We start from the raw sequence: 14,735 nt of genomic DNA, 5'->3' as shown, positions 1-14,735 counted from the left end.
CCGGTGGCGGCAGCCGGCGCTGGTAGACGCGCACCGGCTGGGTGAAGCGTGCCGGAGGGACCGGCGGTGGCGGTCCCGTGGCCGGCGACGTGTGCACCGAGGACTGGCGCTGGTAGACCAGCACCGGCTGGGCGAAGCGGGCCGGAGGGGTCAGTACCGACGGCCCCATAGGCGGTGCAGTCCCACCACCCCCGCTCGGCCCTGGGGCGATCGGAGACGGGGCCCGCGGAGAGGCGACACCACCAGACCCGGGCAAGGCACCAGGCCGGGAGTAGGACTGACAGGCGGTGAGCGAGTACCTGTAGAGAGAGGAAGGATAGGTGGCTCGACCACCACGTCAGTCGGAAAGAGAGTGAAGAGGTCAAGGTCAGGGTCGGAGGAGGGTGGTGTGGTGGTGGAGGAGTAGGGAAATACGGACTCATCAAACACCACATGGCGAGAGATGAGGACCCGACGAGAGGAGAGGTCAAAGCAGCGGTAGCCCTTGTGATCCGGGGAGTACCCGAGAAACACACAGAGGGTGGAACAGGGTGCTAGCTTGTGAGGAGTAGTGGCAGCGGTGTTCGGTTAGCAAGCACACCCGAAGACACGGAGGTGGTCATAGCGTGGAGGGGTACCGAAGAGTGCCTAGTGAGGAGTGGGGGCCGGGCACGCAGTGGAAGGGAGACGATTGAGGAGGTAGGTAGAGGTGTGGAGGCCCTCGGCCCAGAAGCGTGCCGGTAGGTGCGCCTGGAGAAGAAGAGGGTGGATGGTGTCGTTGGTAGTGCGGATCATGCGCTCAGCCTTGCCGTTCTGGGAGGAGGTATACGGGAAAGACATCCGCAACTGCATCCCATGGGAGAGAAAGAAGTCGCGGGAGGTGGAGTTATCGAACTCCCGACCATTGTCACACTGAACGGCCTTAATGGTGAGGCTGAACTGAGTGGACACCCAGGCGAAGAAGTGGCGGAGGGCGGGGAAAGCCTCAGACTTGGCATGCAAAGGAAAAGTCCACACATAATGAGAAAATTATCAAGCACCACAAGATAGTATTTGTAGCCTGACATACTAGTAATAGGTGAAGTCCACAAATTGCAGTGTACAAGATCAAATGCATGAGTAGCATGCGAGGAAGAAGAAGAAAAAGGAAGACGAACATGGCGGGCTAACTGGCACGCATGACAAAGATGCTCATCATGTGATCTAGTACATGGGATAGTGGCACTACGAGTAAGCTGCATCAAGGCATCGCGTCCGGGGAGACCAAGGCGACGATGCCAGGTGGTAGAAGACGTGGTGGCAGCAAAAACAGCAGTTGTGGCAGGTGATGAAGAAGAGGTGGCATGCGGAAGCCGAAGGGTGTAGAGGGGGCCGGTGCTGTCACATCTGAGGAGGGGGCGCCGAGTTGCCGAGTCCTTCACAGTAAGACAAGAAGAGTCAAACTCGATAGAACAAGAATTATCAGCGGTAAAACGACGAATAGAAAGAAGATTGTGGACCAATGAAGGAGCGACAAGAACATCGGGAATGCGAAAAGAGCCGGGAGGGCCGACGGCACCCACATATGTGACAGGAAGACACGAGCCATTCGCCACCATGATAGACGAAGGGAGAGAAGAAGAAGGAGGGCGAACAGAGGTGAGTATACCAGGGCCGGCGGTGGCTAGGGCGGCGACGGCCAGGGCAGGGCGCCTGGAGGTGCCTGGAGGGAGCAGAGAGGCGGCGGCCGGTAGGGGAAGGGCGCGGGCCGTGCGGGTGTTGGGGCGGCGGCGGCCAGGGCAGGGCGCCTGGCGGCGCCTGGAGGGAGTAGAGAGGCGGCGGCTGAGGGGTGAGGGAGGAGTGAAACCCTAATCTGATACCATGTTAAGAGAATAATCATTGGATTAACAAGGCCATCCTTAGAGGGTGGCTATATAGAGTTTATACATGGGCCACATGGGCTTAGCCTCATGGGCCTAATCCATATACTCTAACACTCTGTCACCGTGTCCGACCGCGCTCGCCTCGTTCAGTAGCTCAGCTCTAGGCCAGCTCGCTCCGTTCTCTGCGCGTGCAAGCAGCGATTCCCTGGCGCTCTCTATTCCGGCCGTCCCCTGCTCCTCCCATGTCGCGCCGCTCTGGCCATGGATTTCGGCCACAGAGTCATGCCCTCCTTGCTCGGTCTCACCGTGTCCAGGTCCAGCTGCAACATCCAAGTCGTCGTGTACTTGTTGTGACCGATAGTTCAACCTCACCTCTGTTTACTCTTGTACTTGTGCCAATAGAATGTTTGTAGCTTATTTGCACTAACCAAAACTAGGCTATATTCTCATTTAATAAATTTTGACCTAAATCTGTATTAATCTCTCGACTGCTAATCCTAGGTGCCATCTTGTGTGAAGGTCATTTTTTCACAAGATACTCGAAATCTTATCAGTTAAATCATGTTGTATCCTCATCATTTCAATCTTTGAAATAATATGTAATCTAATCCATAATTGTGTTATTCCTCTAAAATCCCTCAAACTCTCCAAGCGTGGATGGGTTTGAATTTTTCGTTACTGCTCCATAACCAAGCTCATGCAAATGGATGTTTAGATAATCTGTTTCTTGGACATAAGATGCACACGAGCTTGAAACAAGGATCTCGAGTTTGTGTTCTAGACAGTTAATCTATAACTCTTTTTAGAACTCATGGCCTGCAAAGTTACTAGTCATACAGTCTGTTGGTGCTTTTTTTGGGGCGCCAAACACTAATAAGAACCGGCGGCGGCGCTCTCTGCAGAGGCGCGGACGGTCCGCGGTCAGGAGTCGGACGGTCCGCGACCTGGTACAGGGGCTTGGGTTCCCTGTGTCACACCGGACGGTCCACGGTTCTAAGCCGGACTGTCCGCGACCTGGCGACAGGGTCGTCTTCCTCCTCCTTGCTGGAATCTAGATCTCGTCCCCTCGGGGAAAGAGATCTTTAAGGTGCTCCGGGTCGACAGGTCACCCGGAGCGTCTCCAGACAACGTGGAGTCGCCTAGGAATTAAGAGATCAATTCGAGGAAGAGGTCTTGAGTGGACAACTAGATCTTGCCCCCCGGGAGTAGTGCTAGGAATTGGGTCGGGCCGGGCCAGCCCGGCCCAAGCCCATCGTGCTTCGTGCCAAACGGGTTCGGGCCAAGAAAGCCCAAAAAACTTTTGGGTTGTGTTGTGCCAGCCCGAAGTGTAAAAACAGTGGCCCAGCCCGGCCCTAAACCACGTCGTGCCTTCGTTGGGCCATGCCGGCCCAAGCCCGGCCCGTATATTTGACCACATAAAATCAGAATATTACAACCATATAAAGTTTATAGCTTACTAAATTAAAGATATTAAACAATTCTAGCATCATTTAACCACATAAACTCCTAATATAACAATAATATAAAGTCGATATGTTACTAAATTAAAGAAATTAAATAGATTGGGTTTAATTGGGCCGTGCCGGCTCAAACCTGGCTCATCTATGCGGGTCGTGCCGGGGGCCCGACGGGCGAGATTTGAGGCCCGGCCCAGGCCCGCCTTCGGGTCGTGCTAGCTCGGCCCATATTATTTCGTGTTGGGTCGTACTTTGGGCTCCTATTTTCGGGTTGTGCTCGTGCTGGCCCGAAAAGCCCGACCCATATTCCCAGCACTACCCAGGAGGGGTGAGATCCTAGGGTCGTCTTTGGGTCGGCAGACCACCCAAGACGGATCTAGACGACGTGGAGTCGAATAGAGGTGGAGGTGGATATGCGGAAGGCTACAACTAGAACTACGCTACATCTACTCCTAGGGCAAGAAAAGTAAATAAAGTAATTGGTTCAATTAAAATGTGTTTGGTGGTTCTCAATCGGTCGTACCCCTTTATATTTATAGGGGAGGAGGTCTGGACGTGTTCCTAAGAGATACCCAACAACCCACACGTGATTAGATGGATAACCACGCACGAGATAAGGATAAACACCCGAGTTAATCTAATCTCAGAGCACGCAGACTGTCCAGGCCCAAAGGCCGAACCGTCCGCTCATTTTGGTTTTCAACACAGTCACACAAACATTCACATACCTCATTGAGCTCCACATGTTCTAGAAGTTGAATATCTCTTCTGGGCGTTGGAAGGCTTGGCCTGTCACGTTCAGTCACTGTTGGGACCTATCTTTGCCAAAGGTCCTCAAATTAACCCTTGCCACGAAATAAACAAAATAAACAAGTGTGCTTTTAGGTATAAAAAGGATAAACGAAGCTAACGAAGCTGGACTTCAGATATAGAAGCTTCGTCCGTAGAAACGCAAAGCAAAGACATAAGCCTAAGTTCATTTTGGCAACTACCACAACAGGTTATTCATCCTATTCAGTGCCCCCCCCACCCCCACCCCCACCCCCACCCCCACCCCCACCCCACCCCACTTCTAGTTCATTATCTCCTTTCTTGGTGTTACCATTTATTGTGATATCTTTCGCATTAGCAAGCTGGAAATAGAGATCCTTAATCTTCTAAGAAGCTGCTGGTTCTTTTGCCTCCAGTTCGTCATTCTCCTCTTTTTTGTTCTGTAATTAATTCTTTTGGTCTAATATGTTCTTCCATTGGATAGTTTCAATGTTAGCTGCCTCTCTGAATGTGTTCGCATCTATTAGCTGTGTTGCAACTTCTCCTTCAATTCTGTTTTCATTTTCTTTCTCGTTAACAACCTCTAAAGTGCTGTTCATCTGAACTCTGATAGCTTGCTAGCCGTTCATGCTTGCCTGCTCTGACGGGTCGCCAAGGAGTTTGTCTCCTTCCTGCCCCTTCGGCCCTTCATAGTCCTCTCTTGCACATGAAGCACCTCCTGCAGTTTGGCATTGGCCTCATCAGCGACTTTCTCTACACTTCCGAGTAAGTTAGCCTATATTGTTTCCCAGTCCATCGACAATCAAAAAACAAAATAAAATAACAATAAGAGAGAGAGAGAAAAACAATACATAGCAAGTAAGCAAATATAATAAACAGTTTTAAATATCTGAAAACATGAGAATTTTCAAAGCCTAACAAATTGCACAGAATTGCAGTTGCATACGGAGAATGTTGTTCTTCGCTAGCCTGTACCATCCTCAAGTTGACGTCCTCACCGTCGCACAGTCACCACTCATTGGGACATCAGTTTATTCGAACTTGGCAAATCTCATTTTTTTACCCTTTCCTGGAGAAAGCAAGTTTGATTTGTTTTTTTTATCTTTTAAGGCTGGTTCGGTTCACTCTCAATCCATATGAATTGAATGGAATTAAGACGGTTTAAATTCATAACAAGTCAAAATCCGTCTCAATCCCATCCGATACATTTCAATCCATATGGATCGAAAATAACCGAACGAGGTCTTAGCCTAGTTTAGATACTTGTATTGATCTCAATCTATATATATTGAAGTGAATTGGGGTGTAACTTAAATTAATTTACAGCTCAATCCACTCAACACATATGAATTAAGGTCAATACTAGAATATCCAAACAAAGTCTTACAGGAGAAAGCTGGTTTGGGGTACAATTACTCGTCCCTTTTTAACTTAACCATGTCCTTGTTAGAGTGTTGTTTTCGCTTTCACGGAAACAAACTTTGAGGAGCACCAAAGACGAGTCGTTTTCAACCTTTCCTGTTCTCACTGTTTTTCTCGGAGCCACGGCTCTTTCGTTCTCTGAACTGGATGTATCTCATGTGTATATATTAGTATCTGTCACTGCTTCTCTCAAAACCACACGGCACGGCGCTAATACATCATCAGTGGAATAGTTCACAGCTTCACATGGAACTTCGCTAGCTTTGGCTCTCTGACCTGATTTGCAACTCGAGCTTTGCAGTTGTTAAAAAAAAAAGACAAGAAGAAGAGTATGCAAAAGAAAAGATTGCCTTTCCAGGGCTGTTTGGTAGGGCGCTTGTGCTGGGGTTTTCAAAATCCAACGTGGGATTGCTGCGGGCTGTTTGGGTGGCTTTGTGAATTTGCTCCAAATCGAAGGTTTGGCAACCAGAACTTGCCAGAAATTGAACAAAGATATTTTTGAAAGTTGAATATGAGGTATTGGCAAATTTTAAGAACACATCAAATAGACGTCGAAACAAATTAAGGACTAGTTTGGTGAACAGTGATCACAAGAAAATCTATGACGGGGCGTTTGGATCCCTTCATTTTAGAGGAATTAGAATTCACTCAATAAAGTAACTTATTTAGTTTGGAATTTGACATTCCACCACTTTCTAAAGTTCAGATATAAGCCTATCTCAAATTCATGGGGTGGAGGGTGGAAAATGATTTTATGCATTACTAGAATTGGTTTCTAATCTATAACTTACATGACACTCTTCGTCTCACTCCTCAATAGTAAAAATGTAGCACATAAATATCTCTGACATCTTACTAATAATAGTATACAAATATATTTTGCATAAAACCGAATTAGCTTAATTGATATATGCCTAAATTACTATTATTAGAATGGAATTCAATTCCAGTGATCCAAACGGGGCGTGAGGAGAAATTGATTTCTCTCTATTGATCCTATCGTGATCCCTAGTCACCAAATATACTAGTTTGTGAGTCACAAAATCGAAGGAGATTATAGGAGCTAAAATCTCTATCTTATTCAATTTTAAATAAAAGAGAGATTTTAATCCCTCCAATCACCTTCGATTGTGTCTCCCAAACTAGTCCCAAGATTATCCCTATCCAAGAGGGTATTTGTTTCTCTCCTAGATTATATAATTTAGATTAGAATGGAAATGTAGAAGAGAAATGTCACTTTGGAACCACAAATGAGCGCAAACTCAATATTGCAATTGATGAAGCCAAAACAATCCGTTTGGACATCCAAACTAGTAAGTAAAATGGGGGCTTTTTATGTGCTGCCGCTGGGCGTGTAAATAATCCGGACCTAGGAAACATCTCCGTGATTCCAGTGTGATCTAAATCTATAGGGCATGCATATATGTACATAGAATGAAATGAATCCAATTTTTTGTGGGGAGCGGAGCAGGGCAGAATCCTTGTTCCTAGGCACCGATCCTGCCGAATCCGCCGGCCATCATGAGCTTGAACTCGTCGAAGGACACGAGTCCGTCGCCGTTGCGGTCGACGCCCTGGATCATGCGGCGGCACTGGGCGACGGAGGCGGACTCGCCGAGGCCGCGCAGGACGCGCGCGAGCTCGGCGGGGGTGATGAGGCCGTTGCCGTCGGCGTCGAAGACCGAGAAGGCGTGGCGCAGGTCCTCCTCGACGGCGTCGGCGTCGCCGGACGCCGAGTCCATGAGCGCCGCGAACTCGGGCAGGCTGATGTAGCCGTCGCCGTCCGCGTCGGCCTCCTCCATCATGCGCGACACCTCGTCGTCGGTGGCCGCGTGGCCCACGCTCTCGAACAGCGCCGCCAGCTCGGACCGCGAGATCTGGCCGTCGCCGTTCGCGTCGAACTTGCGGAAGACGCGCTCCGTCTCGTCCCCGGCCGGCGGCGACGCCCTCCTCGCGGAGGGGCACGGGGACGAGAGAGACGAGGACGACAAGCCTGGCCGGGAGCCACCGCGCTTGCCGCTGCGGGCGCGGCAGAAGAAGGAGCGCACCTTGCCCATGGAACTGTGCGGCGGTTCCTCGACGCGCGGCCGGGCGGTCGGGCAAGGAATTGATGTCGCTGGTGATTGATTATTGGCTTTGCCGACAAGATTCGATGGAGAAATCAGCTGGTTGATGAGGAGGGAGGGACGGAGATGGGAGGACGACGGGATTTATAGGCGGGCCGCGTGAAGCGGACGCGGTTACGGTGGTTAACTTCCGTTATGTCGACGGGAGGCGGGCGGCGGTTACGCGTGGGCGGGTGTGGGGTGGGGAGGAGGAGAACTAGGATGCTGCCGGCGCTGGCAGGTGGGACAGCCGGGTCGGTCGCACCGCCAAACTTTCGGGAGCTAGCCAGCTCAAGCCGCGCGCACGCACGGTTTGGGCTCGTCGGTTTTGCAGTTCGCGCGTCAGATGACGACGAACAAACGCGTAGTGGAGATCCCCGCCCGCCGGCACGGATAGCATTTTGCGGTGGGACGCGCAGGCTAGCTGGAGATTATCCGGCGGCGCGTGGATCCAGCACCGGGATTGTTGGAACCCAACTTGCCTCCTCCCTCGACACGGGCATGGATATCAAACACGTGCAGGGGTGCTCCAGCTTAGCCGACGGATGTTGGTTGCTAAGAACATCTTTTAGAATACTAAGGTCCTGTTTGGATCGAACTAATTTTAGCACTTGGTCTCTAAACAGACTAGCTAATATATTATCTAATTGTTGGCCTTCAAATAGATTATACATTAGTCATTTGATCTTGCTAATAGATACAAATAGATCGTGTAAAGAGAAAAGACATCTAATTATTCAAGACTCCAAACATAACTTGGCTAATTATTGCTAGCTAATTTTTTTGCCGGCTAATAAGTTGAAAATCGAAAATCATATGTCCAATGCTCTTCCTTTTTCTTCACCTAAATTATCGTCATCCCGAATTCGAGCGTCGCCATCACGCAAATACACGCCACTGAGGGTTTTTCCATAATCCAATCTTGCGCGCGCTCCAACGGTTCCTTCTCGTGGCATTTCGATTGGGCGCAAAAGAATAGCTGGTGGAGTTGTTGAGCAGCAGCGATAGGAGAGCCAACGGAGGCGTCTAGGTCGGCAAGAAGAAAGTATGTCCACCTACACTGCATTATCGTCGATCGCAAGATCTTCATGTGGACTGTCGGCACCATCCATGGCCTCGGCGTCTTCATCGCCTTCATCATGATGTTCGTCAAGCTCGTCCCGCACAAACCAACTTTTTCAATTTAACCTTTTTGGGTTTTTTCACAAATACCCCATTTGCGGTTTTATTTCAAAAACTGGACCCCTGGCTCGACGCCATCATCATTGGCGCCTAGCTTCTGCGTGTCGGCACCAATTTTTTTGGCGTGCATAGGTCAGAATCCGGGCCACGGTGGAACTGACGTGGCACGTACGTCGGCGCCGTAGATCTTGCCACCGAGGTATGCGCCATGGATCTCGGCGCCAAGATCTACGGCGCCGAGGTACGCACCTATAAATATGCCCCTTCGGCCAGTAGTTTTTGTGCTCATTTCTATTCTTCGAAACGACAGACATCAACCTAAATTATTGACTTGGATCTATTGTTACTCTGTATCAAAGTAAGTTCTCTCCTTTTTATAGGTTGTTATGTTATGTATGATTAATAGGGTAATGGTTAGGTTTTGGATATCATTTTCAGAAGCATTTTTATTGACATATTATCGATTTGTAGGATGTATAGGCGCGGTAAATCTGCTAAACAAAGGTAAGTGTTGTATTAAATTATATTTGTGAGTCTATTATATTTATGATTCTTATAGATCTTATCAAAATTTAGGAAGGGTCCTTTGACCGGGACTGCCTTCGACCCACTGCCTTTGCCAACTGATGTTCTAGTGCCTATGTGTTTTTGTGGTGATCCTTGCAAGGTTGACAAGTCTGAGGATCATGACACCTATCGACAGAGGTATTGGATGTGTGCTAACTATGCATTTGAGCCAATGATTGTTTAGCGCCGGATGAATTTAATGGTGAGAATAATCTTTAAATATGTTAACAATTTGAAGACTCGAAGTGGTGCATGTTTTCTTTGCCTACTAATCATTGCATATTTTATAGACTCCTCCACCGCTTTGTGATTTTGAGCAGTGGATTGACACAGAAATCTCATAGAAAGACAAGAAGTGGTTGGAGAATCTTAAAAAGTAGGATGCATAGGACAAAAGGAGGATAGAGAAAAGGCGAGAGGAGCTTGCGGTCGAGCAACAACAGGTAGACGAGCAGGAAATGAGGTGTGTTGCTGAATACAGGGAGGAGAAGGAGAAGAAGCTTGAGCGTGCACGTCGTGTAAAGGGCGCAATGGAGGAGAACTCTGATGCATTTCGCAAGGGCAAATGACCCCGTTGCACTCAATAGTCTAGGTGCTTATTTGATGTTATGTAGTAATGAAGTTCTTATTCTGTATTATTTAGTGTCGAACAATGTTATTTGATAATGAACTACTTATTATGGATTCAAATTGGACTTTAAAAGCAATTGATGAAGACGATTTAAAACAATTGATAAAGAAAATCAACATGCTTAAAGCAATTGATACAAAAGAGTTTTCTAGTAGTGCTCCCACATTCCAAATTATGCGAACCCTTCTCCACAGTATCCTCCCATTGTTGTTGTCTGTTGTGGTTGTGGTGGAGAAGTTGGAGGACCAACATTCTTGCTATGACAAGGGAAGCAGCAATATGGATCTGAGCATACTTGCACCTGTGAACCACCTCCATTGTTGTTGTCTCTGCCTTCCTCCTCATTTAAGTTGGAGGACCAACATTCTTGCTATGACAAGAGAAGCAGCAATATGGATCTGAGCATACGATGATTTGTTTTACCGAGGTTCGGTTCTTGCAAACCTACTCCCCGTTGAGGTGGTCACAAAGACCGGGTCTCTTTCAACCCTTTCCCTCTCTCAAACGGTCACTTAGACCGAGTGAGCTTCTCTTCTCAATCAAACGGGACACAAAGTCCCCACAAGGACCACCACACAATTGGTGTCTCTTGCCTCGGTTACAATTGAGTTGATCACAAGAAAGAATGAGAAAAAGGAGCAATCCAAGCGCAAGAGCTCAAATGAACAAGTCACTCTCTCACTAGTCACTATTTGATTTGGAATGATCTATGGACTTGGGAGAGGATTTGATCTCTTTGGTGTGTCTTGTATTGAATGCTATAGCTCTTGTAAGGTGTGGGAAGTCAGAAAACTTGGATCCAATGAATGGTGGGTGGTTGGAGGTATTTATAGCCCCAACCACCAAACTAGCCGTTTGGTGAAGGTTGTTGTCGCATGGCGCACCGGACAGTCTGGTGCGCCACCGGACATTGTCCGGTGCGCCTGCCACGTCACCTGGCCGTTGGATTCCAACCGTTGGAGCTTCTGTCTTCTGGGCCACCGAACAGGCACTATTCACTGTCCGGTGCGCCATCTGGCTCTGCTCTGACTCTGGCGCGCACTATAGCGCATTTAATGCCTTCTGTAGACGACTGTTGGCGCGAAATAGTTGTTGCTCCGCTGGCAGACCGGACAGTCCGGTGCGCCACCGGAGACTGTCCGGTGCTCCACCGGACAGTCCGATGAATTATAGCGGAGCGGCCTCCAGAATTCCCGAAGGTGAGCAGTTCGGAGTTGAAGTCCCTGGTGCATCGGACAGTCCGGTGCGCCAGACCAGGGCACACTTCGCCTGACTTTTGCTCTCTATATTTGTATCCTTTTTCGGACTTTTTATTGGTTTGTTGTGAACCTTTGGCACCTGTAGAACTCATAATCTAGAGCAAACTAGTTAGTCCAATTATTTGTGTTGGGCAATTCAACCACTAAAATTAGTTAGGAAAAGGTGTAAGCCTATTTCCCTTTCAAATATTTTATTAGCAACGTCTGACTTACTAATTGTAAGTGTATCCCAAAATTCCCAATTAAACATAAGTACAAAATTATATCAAAAACACTTAAGTGAAACCACTTAAGCAAAACATCTGTGAATCATCAGATCACGATTTATTTTCCATCTTTAAGTTCAATTATCATGTGAGGGTCTAGGTTGCTCTTAACCATGAGCACGTCTGACATATCAGTTTTACACTCAGCAGAGGTGGTACAACTTTACCCACAAGTCATGTATCTCATCTAGCATGGGTTGATCGGACCCGTAAACACTTCCTAGGTGAATGGCTAGGGATCCACTATGAGGCTTTCACAAAATATCCTAAGTACAAAGCCACATGCTAAAGTTTTCACGTCAGTATTGATGGCCCTCTAGGCGAGGTAACTTAGCCAAGACTACCACCCCATGTTAATATGAGCTGCCACCAAACCACTGTCGCCCCCTCTTGCCCATGTCTCAGGTAGGGTTGCTAAGCACTAAGTCTATAGAGCTAATTACCAAACCCAGATCCATTATAACACTCGTGGTTGCAATGTTATCCTGGGTGGTCACTCCATGTTCCATTTAATGCAAATTGATCTTGTTTAACTATCGGGTTAACATCATAATATAAATTTCATTTCCGGAACATTAGTATCATTAACGAGTGACATCATAATTATCAAGTAAGCGGTAGCACAAATTGCTATGCATAGTGTTTATCCCAGGGTAATCAAGGAATAGGGTTGGTAATTCTAGGAAATCCTATTTAGGCAAACCACATCAAATTATGCAAATATCCGAAAAGTAAACATTATTATATGCATTACTTGGGTACAAATAGAAATGCAGAGGGAGAATCCACTTGTCTTGCTCGAACATGTCCTGCGGGTCTTCTTCGAACGTGTTTGGTTCGTCTACCACACAGTCAGCTTCTAATATCGTTTCACATATCCTACATACAAAAGAAAACATACACCATTACATGGGTAACATTCATCATTACATGAACAATCACATATTACACAAACTATACTTATAAATAATGCCTAAATCATAATTATTTTATTAATCCACTAAAATCTATAACTTGAATTGTCACTGGTGAAGGTTATATGGACATGTGACTATGAAAGTATTTTACCTAGCATTGCTCAGATGTAATGACTTAATAAATTATCAATTAATCATTATCATTATGACTAATGGTATTCCTTTAGTTTTATCCTTTTCTTTCTAAAAGAAAACATCAATAATAATAATCAGTGGTCAAAACATCTAATAATAAATTAGACTAATGATTAACCTATAATTCTTGCACTATAATAAATTCTACACCACTTACTAATTTACGCGTTATGAAGTTTCCATTAGTTATTTAGTGAGCCTAAATAAACCTTGGATTATAATTTCTAAATAAACTCTACAATTCACCGTAACAGAATTACTTATAAAATCACTTATTTAATATTTTTACCACATGTCTACCAAATTTTATCACTCTATTTAATCCAATATTCTAAAACCATTATAACCAAATGGCATGACTAATAACAATTCATGTATATATACCAATAATTCACATACGCAAGGATTTCGAATCCCAACATTCTAATACAATAATTTGTAAAATCTCATACACTATTTCAAAGCATGTTTTTGAAAACTAACAAAACTATTTCAGATTGTTCTTAACCTGGCGATGAACGACGATGACATACGGTGGCGGATGGTCCGTTGAGGCACGGTGGCGGACATGGCTTGGGCGCGCGCGTCGAGGTGAGGGTTCAGCACGGTCGCAGACGGTCCGGGCGAGGGCTTGGACGGTACGGGCGGGTTTCTGGTGTGGGCTCGCAGAGGTTCGGCGAGCTCGGCCGCTCAACGGTGAAGGCGTGGGGCGCAGCTCGGTGAGGGAGAGGAGATGGGGGCGAGCTCGACAGGGGAGAGGGGAGCTCGGCTGCCCATTTATAGAGGAGGAGGGGAGGGGAGAGGATGTCGAGGGAGAGGAAGGGACGCTGGTGTCCATCAAAGCCATTGATGGCGTCGATTTCCTTAGTGGAATGAATGGGAGAGGGAAAGGAAGAGCCGACGGCGGCGGTTTCAGACGCAGGTAGGCGAGGGTTGGACGCGGACGGTCCGGCCTGGCGCGGGCGCAAGTAGCTTGGTCGGGCATGGATGCGACGCGGGCGAGTGGCACGGACGGTCCGGCCAACGGCTAGGGCGCGGCTGGAGGTAGGGGAAGGGCCTGACATGTGGTGCTCATAGGTATGTGAGTGAGAGGGAGAGGTGGAGGGCGGTTGGGCTGGAAATGGGCCTTGGTGGGCCGAAATGGTTAGGGTTTCCTTTTTTCTTTTTTATCCCTATTTTCCATAAATATAAATAAATATATTTTTAAATATTTCTAAAAATTATAATACTTATACCGATCTTATTTATAACTAAAATATTTATTTTTGGACCAATGTTCCTATATTAATTAATTGGGCTTTCAATATAAAAGAAATTCTACAAAAACAACCATAAATCGAATATGAGCAAACAAAAATTATTCTAAATGCAATTAGATCAAACACTTGAAAGAAAAATTATTTACTATTATTACTATTAATATTCTAAGTGCAATATTTTTAGTTGATAGTTTTGAGGTGTTACATAATGCCATCACCCTAGGATATTGGGGGCTGGAGTTGTCGGAATCGCTCGACGGAGCGCTCTCTCTCACGGAACTGCCTGTACCATGGGCAAAGTTATGCGCCGCGTAGAAACCAGTAAGAATCCTCCCCAAAGGTTCGCCTTGTCCTCCTCTATGCGTAGCTCTAGTCGAAGTTAGGTTTCATTTACATGCACGTTGGAGCGGTGTTGCTCCGGTGGGTTGCGATCGCGACGAATGGGGCGCCTTCATGCCCTGGTTGCCGGGGTGGAAGAAGCACCTCGACCATCCAAATTAAATAGTGGTTGGGTCGTTTGGTGAACGTTGGATCATCGGCGCGCGACCACGATTAAATCACTACGTAACCTTTCGCCTTTTTATATCCAAACCGTTGACCCACGTATGGACGAATATGATTAAATCACACAATTTAAAAAAAATCATGCCGAAGATCTCAGATCCAACGACCGAAACCTGATGATACACCTTCGGTCGGGCTTCTTGCATAAGTGTCCCTGATCTTTTTCTGAATTAACCCACCGTCCAAGGTTGTGTGAAGAGTCTTGCGGATTGGTCCTTGGACTTTGCATTTAAGCCCTTGGAAGGTGTTTATGTGTATAAAAATAGTCCTAAATAACCTAGGAACTTAGGAATTCCGTA

The 14,735-nt window shown here is 46.9% G+C and overlaps 1 protein-coding gene across 1 annotated transcript; it reads right to left on the bottom strand.

Annotated features, from left to right (window-relative positions):
- Positions 1 to 6,803: 6,803 nt before the first annotated feature.
- On the bottom strand, positions 6,804 to 7,630 carry LOC100280482 (polcalcin Jun o 2). Its single transcript, NM_001153402.2, has one exon. It carries the CDS (start codon positions 7,546 to 7,548, stop codon positions 6,979 to 6,981), a length of 570 nt encoding a protein of 189 aa, NP_001146874.2. The 5' UTR covers positions 7,549 to 7,630; the 3' UTR covers positions 6,804 to 6,978.
- Positions 7,631 to 14,735: the final 7,105 nt, after the last annotated feature.

The sequence above is a fragment of the Zea mays genome, chromosome 8, assembly GCF_902167145.1.
Source record: "Zea mays cultivar B73 chromosome 8, Zm-B73-REFERENCE-NAM-5.0, whole genome shotgun sequence".
NCBI classification, from domain to species: domain Eukaryota; kingdom Viridiplantae; phylum Streptophyta; class Magnoliopsida; order Poales; family Poaceae; genus Zea; species Zea mays.
This window is presented reverse-complemented; position numbering and strand designations above follow the sequence as displayed.

Excerpts from the sequence above, each read along its gene's own strand:
- LOC100280482 (NM_001153402.2), bottom strand. The coding sequence starts at position 7,548 with ATGGGCAAGGTGCGCTCCTTCTTCTGCCGCGCCCGCAGCGGCAAGCGC.